The sequence below is a fragment of the Mycotypha africana genome (assembly GCF_025528875.1).
Source record: "Mycotypha africana strain NRRL 2978 chromosome Unknown BDF20scaffold_22, whole genome shotgun sequence".
NCBI lineage: Eukaryota > Fungi > Mucoromycota > Mucoromycetes > Mucorales > Mycotyphaceae > Mycotypha > Mycotypha africana.
The window spans coordinates 7,610-22,988 of NW_026515746.1; the positions used below are offsets into that span (position 1 = coordinate 7,610).

General features: G+C 41.2%; 4 protein-coding genes and 1 non-coding gene across 5 annotated transcripts; 3 read left to right on the plus strand and 2 right to left on the minus strand.

The window, feature by feature from the left end:
* Nucleotides 1–266: 266 nt before the first annotated feature.
* On the minus strand, nt 267–339 carry BDF20DRAFT_t169. Its single transcript has one exon. It is a non-coding gene; the product is annotated as a tRNA-Lys (tRNA).
* Nucleotides 340–1,699: 1,360 nt separating this feature from the next.
* Nucleotides 1,700–2,116, plus strand: BDF20DRAFT_840632 (uncharacterized protein; the record flags this gene model as incomplete). Its single annotated transcript, XM_053079413.1, has 1 exon — nt 1,700–2,116. One exon carries the CDS (start codon nt 1,700–1,702, stop codon nt 2,114–2,116), a length of 417 nt encoding a protein of 138 aa, XP_052930557.1.
* A 1,787-nt stretch (nt 2,117–3,903) lies between these two features.
* BDF20DRAFT_903547 (uncharacterized protein) lies at nt 3,904–4,758 on the plus strand. The gene is made up of 2 exons (XM_053082934.1): nt 3,904–4,477; nt 4,541–4,758. Exons 1-2 carry the CDS (start codon nt 4,095–4,097, stop codon nt 4,551–4,553), a joined length of 396 nt encoding a protein of 131 aa, XP_052930558.1. The 5' UTR covers nt 3,904–4,094; the 3' UTR covers nt 4,554–4,758.
* A 351-nt stretch (nt 4,759–5,109) lies between these two features.
* On the plus strand, nt 5,110–5,895 carry BDF20DRAFT_803606 (uncharacterized protein; the record flags this gene model as incomplete). The annotated part of the gene is made up of 1 exon (XM_053076445.1): nt 5,110–5,895. A coding segment is annotated over one exon (786 nt), but the record flags the coding sequence as incomplete, so codon positions are not given.
* Nucleotides 5,896–11,635: 5,740 nt separating this feature from the next.
* Nucleotides 11,636–12,435, minus strand: BDF20DRAFT_918066 (uncharacterized protein; the record flags this gene model as incomplete). The annotated part of the gene is made up of 2 exons (XM_053084642.1): nt 11,636–11,801; nt 11,882–12,435. The coding sequence occupies 2 exons, from the start codon at nt 12,433–12,435 to the stop codon at nt 11,636–11,638; spliced, it is 720 nt and encodes a 239-aa protein (XP_052930560.1).
* Nucleotides 12,436–15,379: the final 2,944 nt, after the last annotated feature.

The following is a 15,379-nucleotide window of genomic DNA, read 5'->3' on the forward strand; positions in this document are numbered from 1 at the left end:
TAAACACAACACTTAATTCACGGTACTCATATATTAGAGTTTATGTAGTTTCTAATTATTTCTGGTTTGCAATATTGTATAATTCATCTTTATCCTTCATAAAGTGAATTATATCTTTAATATTTGTATATCATCTACCCTCAAATACGACAGCCACTTCTGACAATAATACAGTACTACCTTTGTGGTATTAGTCTTATCGTAGCTTCGTGCACGACAAAGTTATCTTCTTTTGTCAATACTGTAAGTACAATCAGCAAAAAGAAAGCCCAACGGGGGGCTCGAACCCCCAACCTTGAGATTAAGAGTCTCACGCTCTACCGATTGAGCTAGCTAGGCTTGCCGGTCCCCATACACCAACTGTGCAATCAACATCCCCTTCAACGGCTTTACCCATGCCGTGGCTCATGGATCCACCTTCCTCAACTGCCATTCCTACAACAACGGCCATCAACTGCCTACTTTATGCAGACGATGTTGCCATTATTGGTACTCCCACCGAAGTCACTTCCATGTTGCGCTTGGCTGCCTCCCATTCTTTGAGCTTGGGCTACCGCTGGTCCCCCACGAAATGTGCTGTCATCAAGCCTGCTAATTGTCCTTCTTCCTTTTCCCTTTATGGTGTTGACATTCCCATTGTGGATGAATTCGTCTATTTAGGCGTGCCTTTCCGTCGTAATGGCATATGCCCCTCCGCAGTCGTCGATAAAAGCAAACCAGGTACTTTTATGCAAATGTCACAGCTCAATGCAATTGGTGCCAATCGATCCGGCTTTGATCTCTTGCTCTCTACTAAACTTTATGCCACCTTCATCCGGCCCAAAATGGAATATGGCATTGCCATTACTCAATTGAAAAAAATCGATTACAAAGCCCTCGAAAAAACTCAAGATTCTTGTCTTCGAATGATCTTTGGTGGTCATCGGGCAGCCTCAACCACAGTTTTTAAACATCTTGTTAACCTGCCTGACATGCGCTTCCGAGCTGACGCTCTTCGTGCCAAATACATCCATCGATCCCAATATCTCCCTGCTGATAGCCTTTTGACACTACTTTCAGCTTCGTTACCAATTACATCCTCATGGCCAAATGCCAATATAGGGACACCGATCTGATATAAAAGATATAAAAATTCTAAGCTCAGTGATACTAGTCCCGCGTCACAGAGCCAATCTATGTTGGAGAAATCGCTGTTTAAAGTCGCAAAAATGCAAAATTTCCCCAAAAATAGTTCTAACGTAATTAATGACAAAATTGTTTCATCGTGGTGCAGTCGTTAGTAACGCTGCATCCGTTACTTTTGGTCCGGGTTCAAATCCTGGTGGGGGCATCTTTTTTTCAAAGCATATAAGACGAAAAAAAGTCACAACAACTAGCCACGAGCAATAAAGAAAAAGTTTTTCTTTGAATGTTCAGTTTTCTTTTTCTTTCCAACGCACTTTACTGTAAGTACATAGCTAACTTCAGTCGTTTATAAATCGTCGAATATATAAGCTAACTGAATGATTCTTTTTGTGTTTTACTGCACTTTTGATCGTAGAAGTACTCTATTCAGTTTCTATTATCGAGACACCTCGCTTAATATAATTATCTTTAAAGGTACGGTATATCAACAATAGACAATATCGTGTACATGTATATTTTCGACTGAATGCACGGTATATTTCGGCAAATTTAGTCATTTTAACATAACAACAGTATGTCCAGCAACAACAACTTCCGCCGCATTACCCGTAGCAGCGCAACCACCAGTGTAACGAATGTTCAAGCTACTGTCTCCTTTCAGACCAGCGGCATGGGACAAGACGACGTTTCGATGAGAACAGTTATCAGTATCTCATCTGATTCTGATTCTGCTTCGTCATTCATGTTATCAGACGAAGACAGTGAGCACTCGTCAACTTCAATTGCTGAAGAGATTGAATCAGAAGGCGAGTCTACAGCCAGCAACTTGGACGAGATGATTACTACGGCCGCTGGAGTCCCGTTACCCAGACCTATAAGTCTTTCAGAGATTGATACAATCGAGCTTTGGTCACGCAAGGTTCAACGTCGCATGATCACCATTAGTCAACTAATGGAGCGAGCTCATGATTACGATAGTGCTGTCAAGTAAGTAATATAGTATGCTAATTGTACTGTATGTACAGTATCTTAAAAATATTGACCTTTTTGTTTACTGTACGTGGGCTCAATGCTTATAGGTTTTTGATGCGCAATCGCATTTTGTACGACTATGAGCATCCCATGTATTGTGTCAACAATAATCGAATGACTTTGACATACAACGCAGATCGTGGATACGTTTGGCGTTGCCACAAATACGGATGCTGTAATAAATCGAGAACTAGTGTTCTTCATGGGTCGTTTTTCTCCGAAAACAAGATTGCTCTAGAAATACAGCTGCAAATCCTTTACTTCTGGTTAGGTGGTGCTTCAAAAGCTTCCATTTGTCTCTTTACTGGCGCTCACCATGATACCGTGAAGAGCGTTGTGGATAGTTTCCATCGGTTAATGCAGTACGACTTCATTCGTCAAGACGATGACTTAGATGAGGACCCAGCCGAGGATGATGCCATCGATTTGGAAGCCTTGCCTCCCCAGGAACGTCATCTTCACAATCATCCAAACAAGATTGGTAAGCTGTCAAACACGTGAACTTCATCTTTACAGTATATTGGGTTATTAACATTTACTTATTGTATACTGGTATACGGTAGGAGGTTACGACCGTGATGGGAACCCAATCATCGTAGAAATTGATGAGAGTAAGTTCGGAAAGAGAAAGTACCATCGAGGCCACCGGGTTGAGGGCGTCTGGGTTGTTGGTGGTGTGGAGCGAACCTCTGAAAGGCGTGTTTTCTTGGTCACGGTACCAAATCGAAACTCGGAAACAATTGGAAGGGTTATCCGCCGATACATTAACCGAGGTAGTATCATTCATACGGATTTCTGGCGAGCATATCTTGGTATTAGTGAAATGGATCGAAACTTACAACATCGACGTGTGAATCATGAGGAGGGCTTCGTTAACGACGAAGGTACCCATACCAATACAATTGAAGGTAAAAGTTCGAGTACACTATCGTTGTTGACTTCCAAGTAGAACAAGTGTATTGACAAAGTTATATAACAATCTCTTTCCCTCTAGGTACTTGGTATGGGATCAAGTGCAGATGCTTCCCACGCATGAGAACTCGACGAAACATGCCTTGGGTCCTCTTAGAGTTTATCTGGAGACGTAAGTACAACGCTGATCTCTGGGGCGGCATGCTCAAATGTCTCCGTGAAGTAGAATTTGACCGTAGGCAAAGAGATGCGCCCTTTATAACAGAAGTTATTTCCTTGGAAGAAGCATTAGAAGAAACTGATGAAAGCGATAATGAGGGTAGTGAAGAAGTCGATGAAGAAAATCCCCCTTTTATTTTGCACAGATCAAATAATATCGAAACAGATAACTTTTCTGATTAATAAAAATAAAGTATTAGAATAGTTTGCCTGCTACTCCACTTTGGTGATTAATTTCATGTCTCATATGGTTCTGTAGATATTAGCGACTCATTAAATAGAGTTTGGATTGGCTACAGGCGATGTATAACTAATATAGCGACAATTACAAAAAAGGTAAGTTGGAAACGTCTCACGCAAATAGTATAAAATAAAAGAATTGAGCAGGTGTCGAACACCGGTTTCCAGCTTCGCTGGCAGTGTTCTTAACCACTACACTAAAGATGTTCATCACCAAAAACTTGGAAACTCAAACTACGTATACCATATTTGGTCAATCTTTGAGCGACTGTTTCTCCAACATAGATTGGCTCTGTGACGCGGGACTAGTATCACTGAGCTTAGAATTTTTATATCTTTTATATCAGATCGGTGTCCCTATATTGGCATTGCTCCCATCCTCATTGCAACTTTTGCGTAACTTCCCTCTCATGAGGGCTATGCCTGATACCCTACTTTCCAGCACCAGAGCTCAACTCAACAAGTGGCTCCACAATTACCGTCAACAATGTTTCCATGCCTTTCTTCAATCAACTGACAAAAAGTTAATTAAAGCATGCCGTCCTGCTTTGGGTATCGACCCTGTTATGTACCTACCAGCTTCTCGTTCTGATCGCAGCCGTCTCGTTCGTTGGCGTATGGGATGGATTCCTGGTAAACCCAAATCTTGCCCATGTGGGCTTGATCATACCTCCCGTCGTCATCTCACAACAGATTGTCCCAAGATCTCTTTTGACACATGGCTCAACCTTCCACTTGCACCAATGGAAACTAACCTCACTCGTGTCGACCACGCCCTAAATGACCTTCCCACCTCAGCTTCCGCCACATGTCCCTCCTATTGGGTTACCCTCTGCCGATTATTGTGGACCTATGACACATTTTGTAATCCTGAAGGGGATTACTCAACTGATCCCGATCCTGGAGCTGTCTGGCTTCACTTAAATCCTCCTGCTGTCCCATCTATCGACTTACTCGATGACTTTCATGAGCCGTTCGATCTCTAATCTGTGAATTGTACCCTCTGTCTTACCCTCCACTGCTAAAACCCTGAAAGTGCACGATGGAAGGGAAGTCATGGTCATGAAGCGATTAGAAGATTTAACAATGATTCTCTTTTCTTTTCCTTGCACTTTTCTAACTTTTACGAAGTCCTATAGTTAGTTTTTTAGTTTCAAGTAATCCCACCGTCCATTTATAAGATTGCAGTTTTAAGATCTCGAGATCGCCATGCGTTAATCTTAATAAAACAAAAACTTTAGTCTGAGCTAGCTAGGCACCTTTCTTTCGGTTTACAATCTTTTTATTTAAATTCACCGTTACATCTGACAAGTCACGTGAACAACAACAATAGTAAAAAGACGATAATACTCGACAACTAGGATAAGCAACAGCAAGCAAAGTATATAGTAGTCTGATTAGTACCCCATCTACTAGTATATACTCCAGTTTCCAACAGAACCCGCAAGATCTTACCATTTGCAATTTGCCATTGTCAATTGCAAAATCCAACATCTCCTGTACAGTCAACATGACCGCCCCAATGGACCTCGCTGCCATTCAAAAGCCTTCGCTGAGCAAAATGCTCGTATGACTGCCGCTGAAGCCCAGCTTCAACAACATGCTGCCCTCCTCGAGCGTTTAGCTCAACTTGAAAAAGTAAATGGGGAACTTCAGTCCAAGGTTACGACCCTGGAAGAAGAAAACCAGAAGCTACGCGCTCAATTACTCCGCTCCTCTGCTCCCCCCTCCGCCGCCGTTACCCCCCAAATTCTCCAGCACTCCGCCCCTGCTCCCCACACCACTGATAGCCCAATCAATTGGGCTCAAATTGCTACACGCGCCCCTCGCCGTCCCCGTCTCCCTACACCACAGAAAGTGGCTGCCATCTCTCGTGGCTTCAACCTGCTCCCCGAAGGCCCTAAGGGCTTCAAATACCTCTATTTCCACCGCTCCCGCCGCTATAACTACATCCAGATTCGTGGCAATCTTCGCGCCATCGGTGTCGAAGTTGGCCGTATCTTGGATATCATTTTCCCTGCGCGCAATGTCTTTGGCCTCCTTATTCATGCCCAGTATCATGACCAACTCCTTGCCACCTTGGCTAAAGCCAATGTTAAGCCCATCCCTGGCGGTTTCGACCCCACTGATCCCAAGTTTGCTACCATGACAGCTGCTGACCGTGAAGGTGCCGCTATGGAAATTAACCATAGCCGTTGTATCCGCACCTTGACGTTCCTCCATGTCTCCAACCGCCCTATGATCCCAGTTGCTCGCTACTTCATTGAAGAAGGCTGGATTAGCAATGACGACCTCTCCGATTTGATCGCTGAACTTGGCCCTAGCCGCACTCCCCGTCACCGTGATGATCCTGGAGCTGCCTTCAGACTACCTGAAGGCGGCGACATTGACATGAGATTATAATGGTTGTTGACATAGTTGTCAATGACCATTATAACTCATCGGATACCACACCACCTGATACCCCCCAACAACCCTCCCGCCCCATCTCCTTCCCCGCCACCTCCTCTCTCCTCTCTCAACAGCCCCAACGACAACAAAAGATGATAACAATTGGACTGTGGAACGCTCGTGGATTGCAGCAAAGCTCTGTTGATGATCTACTACAACATTGCCAAAACTTTACAGTTATCTTCATCACAGAGACCTGGCTTCTCCCTCCTTGTCGACTTCCAACACATTGGCAGCAATTTCACCTACCTGGTATTCCTGTGGCAGGGGAATACCGTGGCTCTCGTGGAGTAACCTGCCTTGTGAATCCCCATTGTTCTTTACCAGTATACCAAATCCCTATTCGCAACGAATACACCTTAGCTATCCAATTAGGCTCTCTTCGTTTACTGTGTTTATATATTCCTCCTGATCAAGCCAACGTACGTAACGCTGAAGTTTCCACTCTCCTTGAATCTCTACCTCTGCTAGAAGATACCATTATCTGTGGTGATCTCAATGCCCGCATTGGTGCTTTCTCAGGTGATTCCATCACAAACAACCGTGGTGACGTGCTGCTTGATTACTGTGAACAACATGACCTGATAATTCTGAATAACCATTTGGCCCGTGGTATACCCACCTACTCTGATATTCGACAGGGACGCATTCTCAGTAGCATCGTCGATTATTTCCTGACCAATCTTGGAACTCTGCACACCTCCGCATCATCTTCGGAGCTCTGGCATTTTATGGCCACCGCCTAAAATTCGCTCCTGAACACAAATCCGAAATCTCCTTTTTAGGAAATTTCGGAGATTGAATATTTGTGTAACCATAATTTTTTGGATTCTCCTGGTTTTTCTAATTCGAATGCATACCATATCACTGATTTTCGATGGTTAGTTCGCTGGCTTTAGACGAAAATGTCCTCAAATTATTCAAATTTTCTTGTTGTACTCGTCACAGTTCGAATGACGGAAATTTACCGCTGCATTCTTCAGTTTTTGATGGTTTTAGCTGTAAACTAAATATCAGCGTTGTTCCAATACGATTGAAGTAGTTGCATTCGCGAAAATGATGTGGTTCGTTTATTTTCTATTGATTTCTTGTTACAGAACGTTCCTTCTTGAAATCACTTTGTTTTTAGTGTGTTTCTGGGTGGATGTAGAAGAAAGTATTATATGCTCAGCATCAAGTGTAAAATATCACGCAATAATTGCTATACTTTAGGACATTGATAATCTTTAATCGCGTTAAAGACAACAGACAAAGGTTTATTATTCAGTTAAGATTTATTGTACACAAACGTGCTAATCCAAATGCAAATTTATGGTCTCGTCAACTTCATTTTCATTTCCGTCTTCGTCTTCCTCCACTATTAATTCAGTAAGAAATGGACGATCTCTCTGGCGACGATCATATTCAACTTCTCGAAGTGATTTCAAAAAACCACCCCAAAGGTCACTAGCATATTTGCGTCTCCAGGTAAACTCTAACAAGACCCATGGCATGCTTCTTTTTGTACGCTCTCTAGGACGGCAACGCAACTTTATACCAAACCAGGTACCTGTCAATTGAAAACGTCAAGGATCAGTACAACATTCTGTATTAAGACTTCTTCTTTGAATGTGAATACCTTCTATAGTATTTGTATGTGTGCCATCCTCTGCAATATAGCCTTCAGAATGATTAACTCGATTATGGATGAAATTACGACGTAGACCAGGAATACATAAGTAAGATCTCCAATAGTCTGTGCAAATGATGGAACCTCTGTTTACATAGCGACGTATAATTGCACGCATAGTCTCTGTTGTTCTGTCTGGAACAGAAACCAAAAATACACGCCTTTCCTCAGTTCTTTCGACACCACCAACCACCCACACGCCTTCAACACGATGACCATTGTGGTACTTCCGCTTTCCAAACTTACTCTCATCAATTTCAACAATGATTGGCTCGCCATTTACGTTATATCCTCCTAAATGTACATAAAACAGTTAAAATTGAGCATTCTTACTGACGGTAATATACATGCAATTTCAATCCTATCTATTTACCGATTTTGTGAGGCTTATTGTGTAAATGGTGCTCATTTGGTGGAAGGGCTTCTAAGTCGATCGTATCGTCGTCATCAGAGTCGTCATCCAAGTCTTCCTCTGAAACAATAAAGTCGTACTGCATAATCTGGTGAAAGTTGGATATCAAACTGCTAATTGTACGCATATGTATATGAGTTATGCCATGAATGAGTGTCTTAGGAGCGCCCTGAAGCCAATAATATAAGACGTGGATCTGACGATGTAAGGGAAGTCTTGATCCTTCAAAAAATGAACCCTTAAGAGCCGAAACACGACTTTTTCCGCACATACAACCATACTTATGACAACGCCATACAGTTAGTGGAAAAATGGTTCGGATGTTTTTCGATTTTACACTAAATCAACCATTACTCGATGAGTTGTCATTCAAATAAACCGAGGAAATACTCAGCAGATAGCTAAAATTGTGCTTTATCATCTGTTAGGTTTATAGGTTATATGATTTGATATCGGAGCTACAATGGTGAAATTAAATTGATAGGTCTATCCGAACCATTTTTCCACCTCATCTAATTTTATGCAATCTCATCGGAATAACAAACTTAGCGACGCTAAATGATTCAAGATGACTCACAATGCGTAATGATGACATTTCGCAACTCCGCAGGTCATAAAAAAGTATAAATATACGACAGTTTGTCTCCTTTTTCGACCTTATCCTTCTCTCTTTAAAATAACTCTTTATTATCTCCAAAATGCCTCGCGCCCTTCCCATAGACACCCAAAACAATATCAAATCCATGTTGCAAGCTGGTTATTCGTATTCTGCCATCATGCAACGTATTCCTGGAGTCAAGAGAACCACAATTGCTGACTATAAAAGGAAGTTTTTCCCTGATGTCGTAGGCGGTGCACCTGGTCGCAAGTCTGTTATCAGTGCTACAACCCGTAGCTACATTTGAAAGCAGCTTGTTTTGGGTAATATAAGGACTGGTAAGGATGTACATAGGTACTTGGTTGGTGTTGGGCATGATATTGGCTATTCTGCATGCTTAAAAGTGATGAAATCCATGGACTTTCAGTCGGCAAAGAAAAAAAAGAAGCCTTTCCTTAAGGCTCAGCATAAGAAACAGCGTTTAGCTTGGGCCAAAGCTCATCAGTATTGGACTACGAATGATTGGAGACGTATGATATTCTCAGACGAAACAAAAATCAACGTTTGGGGCTCTGATGGTGTAAAGTACTATTGGAAAAGGCCAGATGATGAGTTGCAGTTCCATCACCTTGACCTCACTGTTAAGCACGGTAATGGAAGTGTCATGATGTGGGGCTGTATTACTTACGATGGACCTGGTTATGCATGTCAAATCTATGATGGAACAATGAAAAAGGAAGACTACATCCATATCTTGGAAACTACAGTTGGTGGAAAAATGGTCCGGATGTTTTACAACTTTTACGTTTTTTAGGTGTTACTTGATGAATTCTGGGTCAATTAACGTGAAATAAAAAACGATAGAGAGAAAAAACGTTGTTTTATTATGTGTAAGAAGTTGAAGGAATTTTACTGGATATCGGTTCCTCAAAATCATTTCCCAGCGAAGGTATCCATCCGGACCATTTTTCAGGGTAGGTATAATTTTGCTAATCTCGTTAAAAAGACTTGTGTTACTACTTCTAAATGGGTCAGAGTGAGTCATAATATGTACTAATGAGTTGTATCTATCTTTGTTACACCTACAATAATATAAAAGAACTCACTTTTTCAGTTCTGGTTCCACCTTTCATCTACATTCTTTTTTTACATCTCACCTAACAACCATGGTTCGAACATTACCTCTAGACGTCCAAAATAACATCAAGTCGTTACTGCAGGCTGGTCACTCGTACTATACCATCATGAAACGTGTTCCAGGTCTAAAAAAAAGCACCATTGGCGACTATAAAAGGAGGTTTTTTCCCGATTTGACTTGTGGTGCACCTGGTCGCAAGCCTATTATAAGCACTACTGCACGTAGTTACATCCGCAAGCAGCTGGTTTTGGGTAAGTTTAGAACTGCCAAGGACGTTCATAAGTATCTGGAAGGTGTTGGATACAACATTGGTTACTCTGCATGCCTTAAAATCCTAAAGATGATGAACTTTCAATCGGGCATTAAGAAGAAGAAGCCATTTCTGAAGCCTCAGCATAAGAAACAGCGTCTCGCTTGGGCAAAAGCCCATCAGTTTTGGACCTCTGACGATTGGAGACGTATGGTATTCTCTGATGAAACAAAAATTAACGTTTGGGGCTCGGATGGTGTAAGGTATTACTGGAAACGGCCAGATGATGAACTTCAATTTCATCATCTTGATTTAACTGTTAGGCATGGTAAAGGGAGTATTATGATGTGGGGTTGCATAACGTACGATGGTCCTGGTTATGCTTGTCAGATTTTTGATGGTACCATGAAGAAGGAGGACTACATTCACATCCTGGAAACCACTCTCAAGGATACTTTAGAATGGTATGGTTACAGCACTGAGGATATCTATTTTCAACAAGACAAGGATCCGAAGCATACTGCCAAGGTTACAAAGCAGTGGTTTAAGGACAACAAGTTTGATGCTGATTGGACATATAGTTGGCCACCACAAAGTCCTGACCTAAACCCAATTGAACATGTCTGGCATCACTTAAAGTTGAAGCTTAGTGCCTACCCAACCAAAGCAAAAGGTGTGCATGATTTGTGGCAAAGAGTCGAGGAGCAGTGGGCTACCTTCACTAAGGAAGACTGTCAGAAGTATATAGATAGCATGCCAGCAAGAATCAAAGCAGTTATCAAGGCAAAAGGTGGATATACAAAGTATTAAAGTATAATGTTATGGTACCTGAAAAATGGTCCGGATGAACATACTATTTTTGAAATAATTTTAATACACCGATATCCAATAAAATTCTTTGAAACTTTTACACATATTAAAACAGAGTTTTTTCTCTCTATTATTTTTTATTTCACGTTAATTGACCCAGAATTCATCAAGTAACACCTAAAAAACGTAAAAGTTGTAAAACATCCGGACCATTTTTCCACCAACTGTACTTTAAAGGACACCATGGAATGGTATGGATTCGACCCTGAAACCACTTACTTTCAGCAAGATAAGGACCCAAAACATACCGCCAAGGTTACAAAAGAGTGGTTTCTGAACAACAACTTTGATGTCGATTGGACTTACAGCTGGCCACCTCAATCCCCTGATTTAAATCCAATTGAGCACGTCTGGCATCACTTGAAATTGAAGTTGAGTGCATACCCAACAAAGGCTAAAGGAGTACATGAATTGTGGGAAAGAATAGAAGAACAGTGGGCGACCTTTACTAAGGAAGACTGTCGCAAGTACATAGATAGTATGCCCGCAAGAATTCAAGCTGTTATCAAGGCAAAAGGTGGCTATACAAAGTATTAAGGCGTACTTGAATCGAAGTGGAAAAATGGTTCGGATAGACCATTCGATTTAATTTTGTTATTGTAGCTCCGATATCCAATCATATAATCTGTAAATTTTACAAATAATAAAATGCATTTTTAGCTATCTATTGCATATTTTTTCTCTTTATTCTGTCGAAAACTCATTGAGTAATGCCTGATTTAGTGTAGATTTGAAAAACATCCGAACCATTTTTCCACCAACTGTATATAGCCACGATCTACGTTGTAGGTAAACTTCATTCTTTCCCCTCCATCGCAAATCATATCAGCTCGAGTCATATCATCCCGATTGTAATCATAAAGTACTCGCTGTTCCATTAGAAACCTAGATGTTGTGTGTTCAGTTAAGATACAGGATGAATATGGAGATATCTAACAGTCAAAGTAGCATAAGACTTTACTCACCTAACAGCACTATCTTTGTCATATATCAAAGCGAATAACTGCACGTCAGAAGGAATGACTCTTGACACTCGTCTAGACCAACACAAGATAGACCCTATTTCTTCTAATGTGAGAGGGACGGGCAAAGGAACTCCAGCAGCTGATTGAGGAACTTGACTACGTTGAGGAGGACTATCACTTGCTGAAGATAAACTAGATGGTTCTATTTCTTCCACCTCGCTTTCAGTAGACACAATACGACGATCCCTACGCTGACGAAGACGATGGCCCCTGTACAACACTTCTCCTTCGGAAGACGAGCTTTGCAATTCCGGAGAGTCTGAGGAATCAGATGTTGTGCCCAAGTAACGAGCAAAATGTGTTCTATGGCCAAAGGTATTTGATACGTTACTGCTTGAAGAGGAGTCCGAACTAATTAAGATAGCGCTCACCGAAAGGACTGAACGAATAGATTCCTCCGAGGATGAAGAAGCCAAAGAGCCAGAAGCATTAGTACGGCTAACTTGAGTTGAAGAAGAACTGAAATAGCTGATAGGGAAGCGGCCAAATGACATTTAATAGAGAAATTCGAAGTATTAAGTAAAGGTGGATGGTCTACAGTGGGTGAAAAAACTGTTCACGTAATTGCTGATTTCAGACATTTTGAGCTCTGTTGAGACGAAAATAAGCGATACCCAAGTCAAACTGGTATCATTCAAAAGCTTAAACTCTGCTCTACAAGTACCTCTATTATCAAGCAATTTCATTGGCGCTAAGTTTAAATTCGATTGAATTTACTAGGAGACCTCACGTGAACAGTTTTTTCCAAATTACTGTAGAAACCTTGCATCAGACTTTTTGCGGAGACTGAACAAGGTAGAATTAAAATAATTTTAGCGGGGTGTTAAATGAGGGCAGGGGTGCCTGAAAGATTTTACAGGTACCAAAAATTCACGACTTTTTTACACTTTTCTTTCCCATTTTCATTACAACTGATACCTACCTATAATTATGACTCGTACACTCTCTACTGCCGTTCAAATAGAACTTAAGGCATTACTTGCGAAAGAAACATCTATGGAAAGCATCCAGAAGAAACTTGGAATATCGAAAGGGGTGATTTCCAAGTATAGCAATAAGTGGTTCCCTAACAGACAACGTCGAGCAGGTGGTAGACCGGTTATTGTAGCGGAGAAAAGTAAAGCTGTGGTTCGTCGCAAGCTATTAACAGGGTCTATAAAGACTGCCCAAGAGACCCATAAAGCCTTTCTTGATTTGGGTTACGATTTGACTTACAAAACGTCCATAAACGCTCTCAAATCTATGGGTTTTCATTCTGGTATCAAACAAAAGAAGCCTTTCATCAGCGAGAAGAATAGAAAGAAGCGTTTGCGATGGGCCAAAAACCACCAGTATTGGACAATCGACGATTGGAAGCGTGTTGTGTTCTCAGATGAGACGAAAATCAACGTTTGGGGGTCTGATGGTTGCAAATACTATTGGACTAGACCAGGTGACCCACTTAAACCTCACCATCTTGATATTACTGTCAAGCATGGGGGCGGCCATATCATGGTTTGGGGTTGTATGACCTACTATGGACCTGGTTACGCATGCCAGATATACGATGGGACCATGAAATCCGAGGATTACCAGCATATTCTGGACACAACACTTAGGGATACCATGGAGTACTATGGATTAGACTGGCAAGAATCGTATTTCCAGCACGATAATGACCCCAAACACACATCTAATAGCACTAAAAAGTGGTTTAAGGAGCACAAGGTGAACGTAATCGACGATTGGCCTCCTCAAAGTCCCGACTTGAATCCAATCGAGCACCTCTGGCACCAGTGTAAGGTTCGTTTAAGTATGTATGAGAGAAGGGCAGCTGGGGTCCATCAATTATGGGAAAGATTCGACGCTGAGTGGAACAAGATTACGGAGGAGGAGTGTAGAAGGTATATTGAAAGTATGCCAGCCCGTATACAAGCAGTTTTGGAAGCGAATGGTGGCCATACTAGATACTAGTTAACATTGGAAAAAACTGTTCACGTGTTTAGAAATCTTCGACGGAATTTTCCTCTTAATAAAATAGTTCTATTGAAACTCCGAATTACATTTTTTTTTAGAGATTTTTTTGGGCTATCTGCCAGTATTAGTTTCATCGTCGTAGATGTTGATTAGCGTGAGCTAGAAGGGAATATAGCGCATTTTGCAATTTACGTGAACAGTTTTTCACCCAATGTATCTGTCGAAATTTATCACCCTTTTATACTTTTTCCCTGAGCTTATCAGCCCACTTTTGGATTTATCACGCCATATCTCCGTCCAATCAGAATAGTCGCAAATATACCGCATTTTCCCCGAGTACGTTCCCCGAGTCAGAAAGAAAAAAAAATTTCAGACACTGTCAAACAGTTTCTCCGGATAGCCGTAACTACACCAATTCTCAATAATATAAGACCAAACCAATAGCATTCGAAAGCTAAAAACCTATGTCACCATCTGAGATGTAATTTATGTGTAACATTCGGAGTATCAATCTACTTTGGAACAGACAGCTTCTAACAGTATTTTCAAAATTAGCTGCATCAATTGGACTATGGTTACACAAACATTAAAACTCCGAAATTTCCTAAAAAGGAGATTTCGGATTTATGTTCAGGAGCGAATTTTAGGCGGTGGCTATAAAATGCCTTTTAGCCTCATCTTCTTTAAAGGTATACTCTGACTTATCCCTGGGATCTGACCATCGGCTCATGGCACTATCCTTTGAGTATCAACAACAGTTACAGTGCTGCTATTAACCGGCTCACAAAAATATAATTTAAGATAACTTCTGCAGAAATGAAGCTAGACTCTTCAAATTTTGAGTGAATATTGCTTAAGTAACATAGTTTTATTGAACAAATTTTTATAAAATACTATTTAGGAAATTTGGGCGGAATATGAAAAAATGTAAAAATCACTGTAAAATCAATCAGGCTACAAAACATTAGCGCTTAGTATATCCACCTTTAGCCTTGATGACTTCTTCGATTCTTTTGGGCATGCTTTCGTAATACTTCTTCATGTCATCTTTAGTGAATTTATTCCATTCTTTATCGAATCTATCCCACAATTCATTCATATTTCTGGGCTTAGTGTCGTATGCATCTAACTTCAACTTGACATGGTGCCAAAGGTGTTCAATCGGATTTAAATCGGGACTATTTGGTGGCCAGTCTTCAATATACCTTATTCCATTGTCTGCAAGCCATTTTTTTGTGTATTGCGAGGTGTGTTTTGAGTCTCCGTCCTGTTGAAAGATGACTTCCTCGTTGCTAAAACCAAAGTACTCAAGTGTATCCTTATACGAAGTAGCCAAGATATGGGTGTACAGTTCTGAATTCATAGGATACTCGATAATACGGCATGCGTAACCTACTCCTAATGATGTCATGCATCCCCAAACCATCATTGAGCCTCCGCCACCTTTTAATTGAGTCTGATAATTATGGGGTCGAAGTGGGT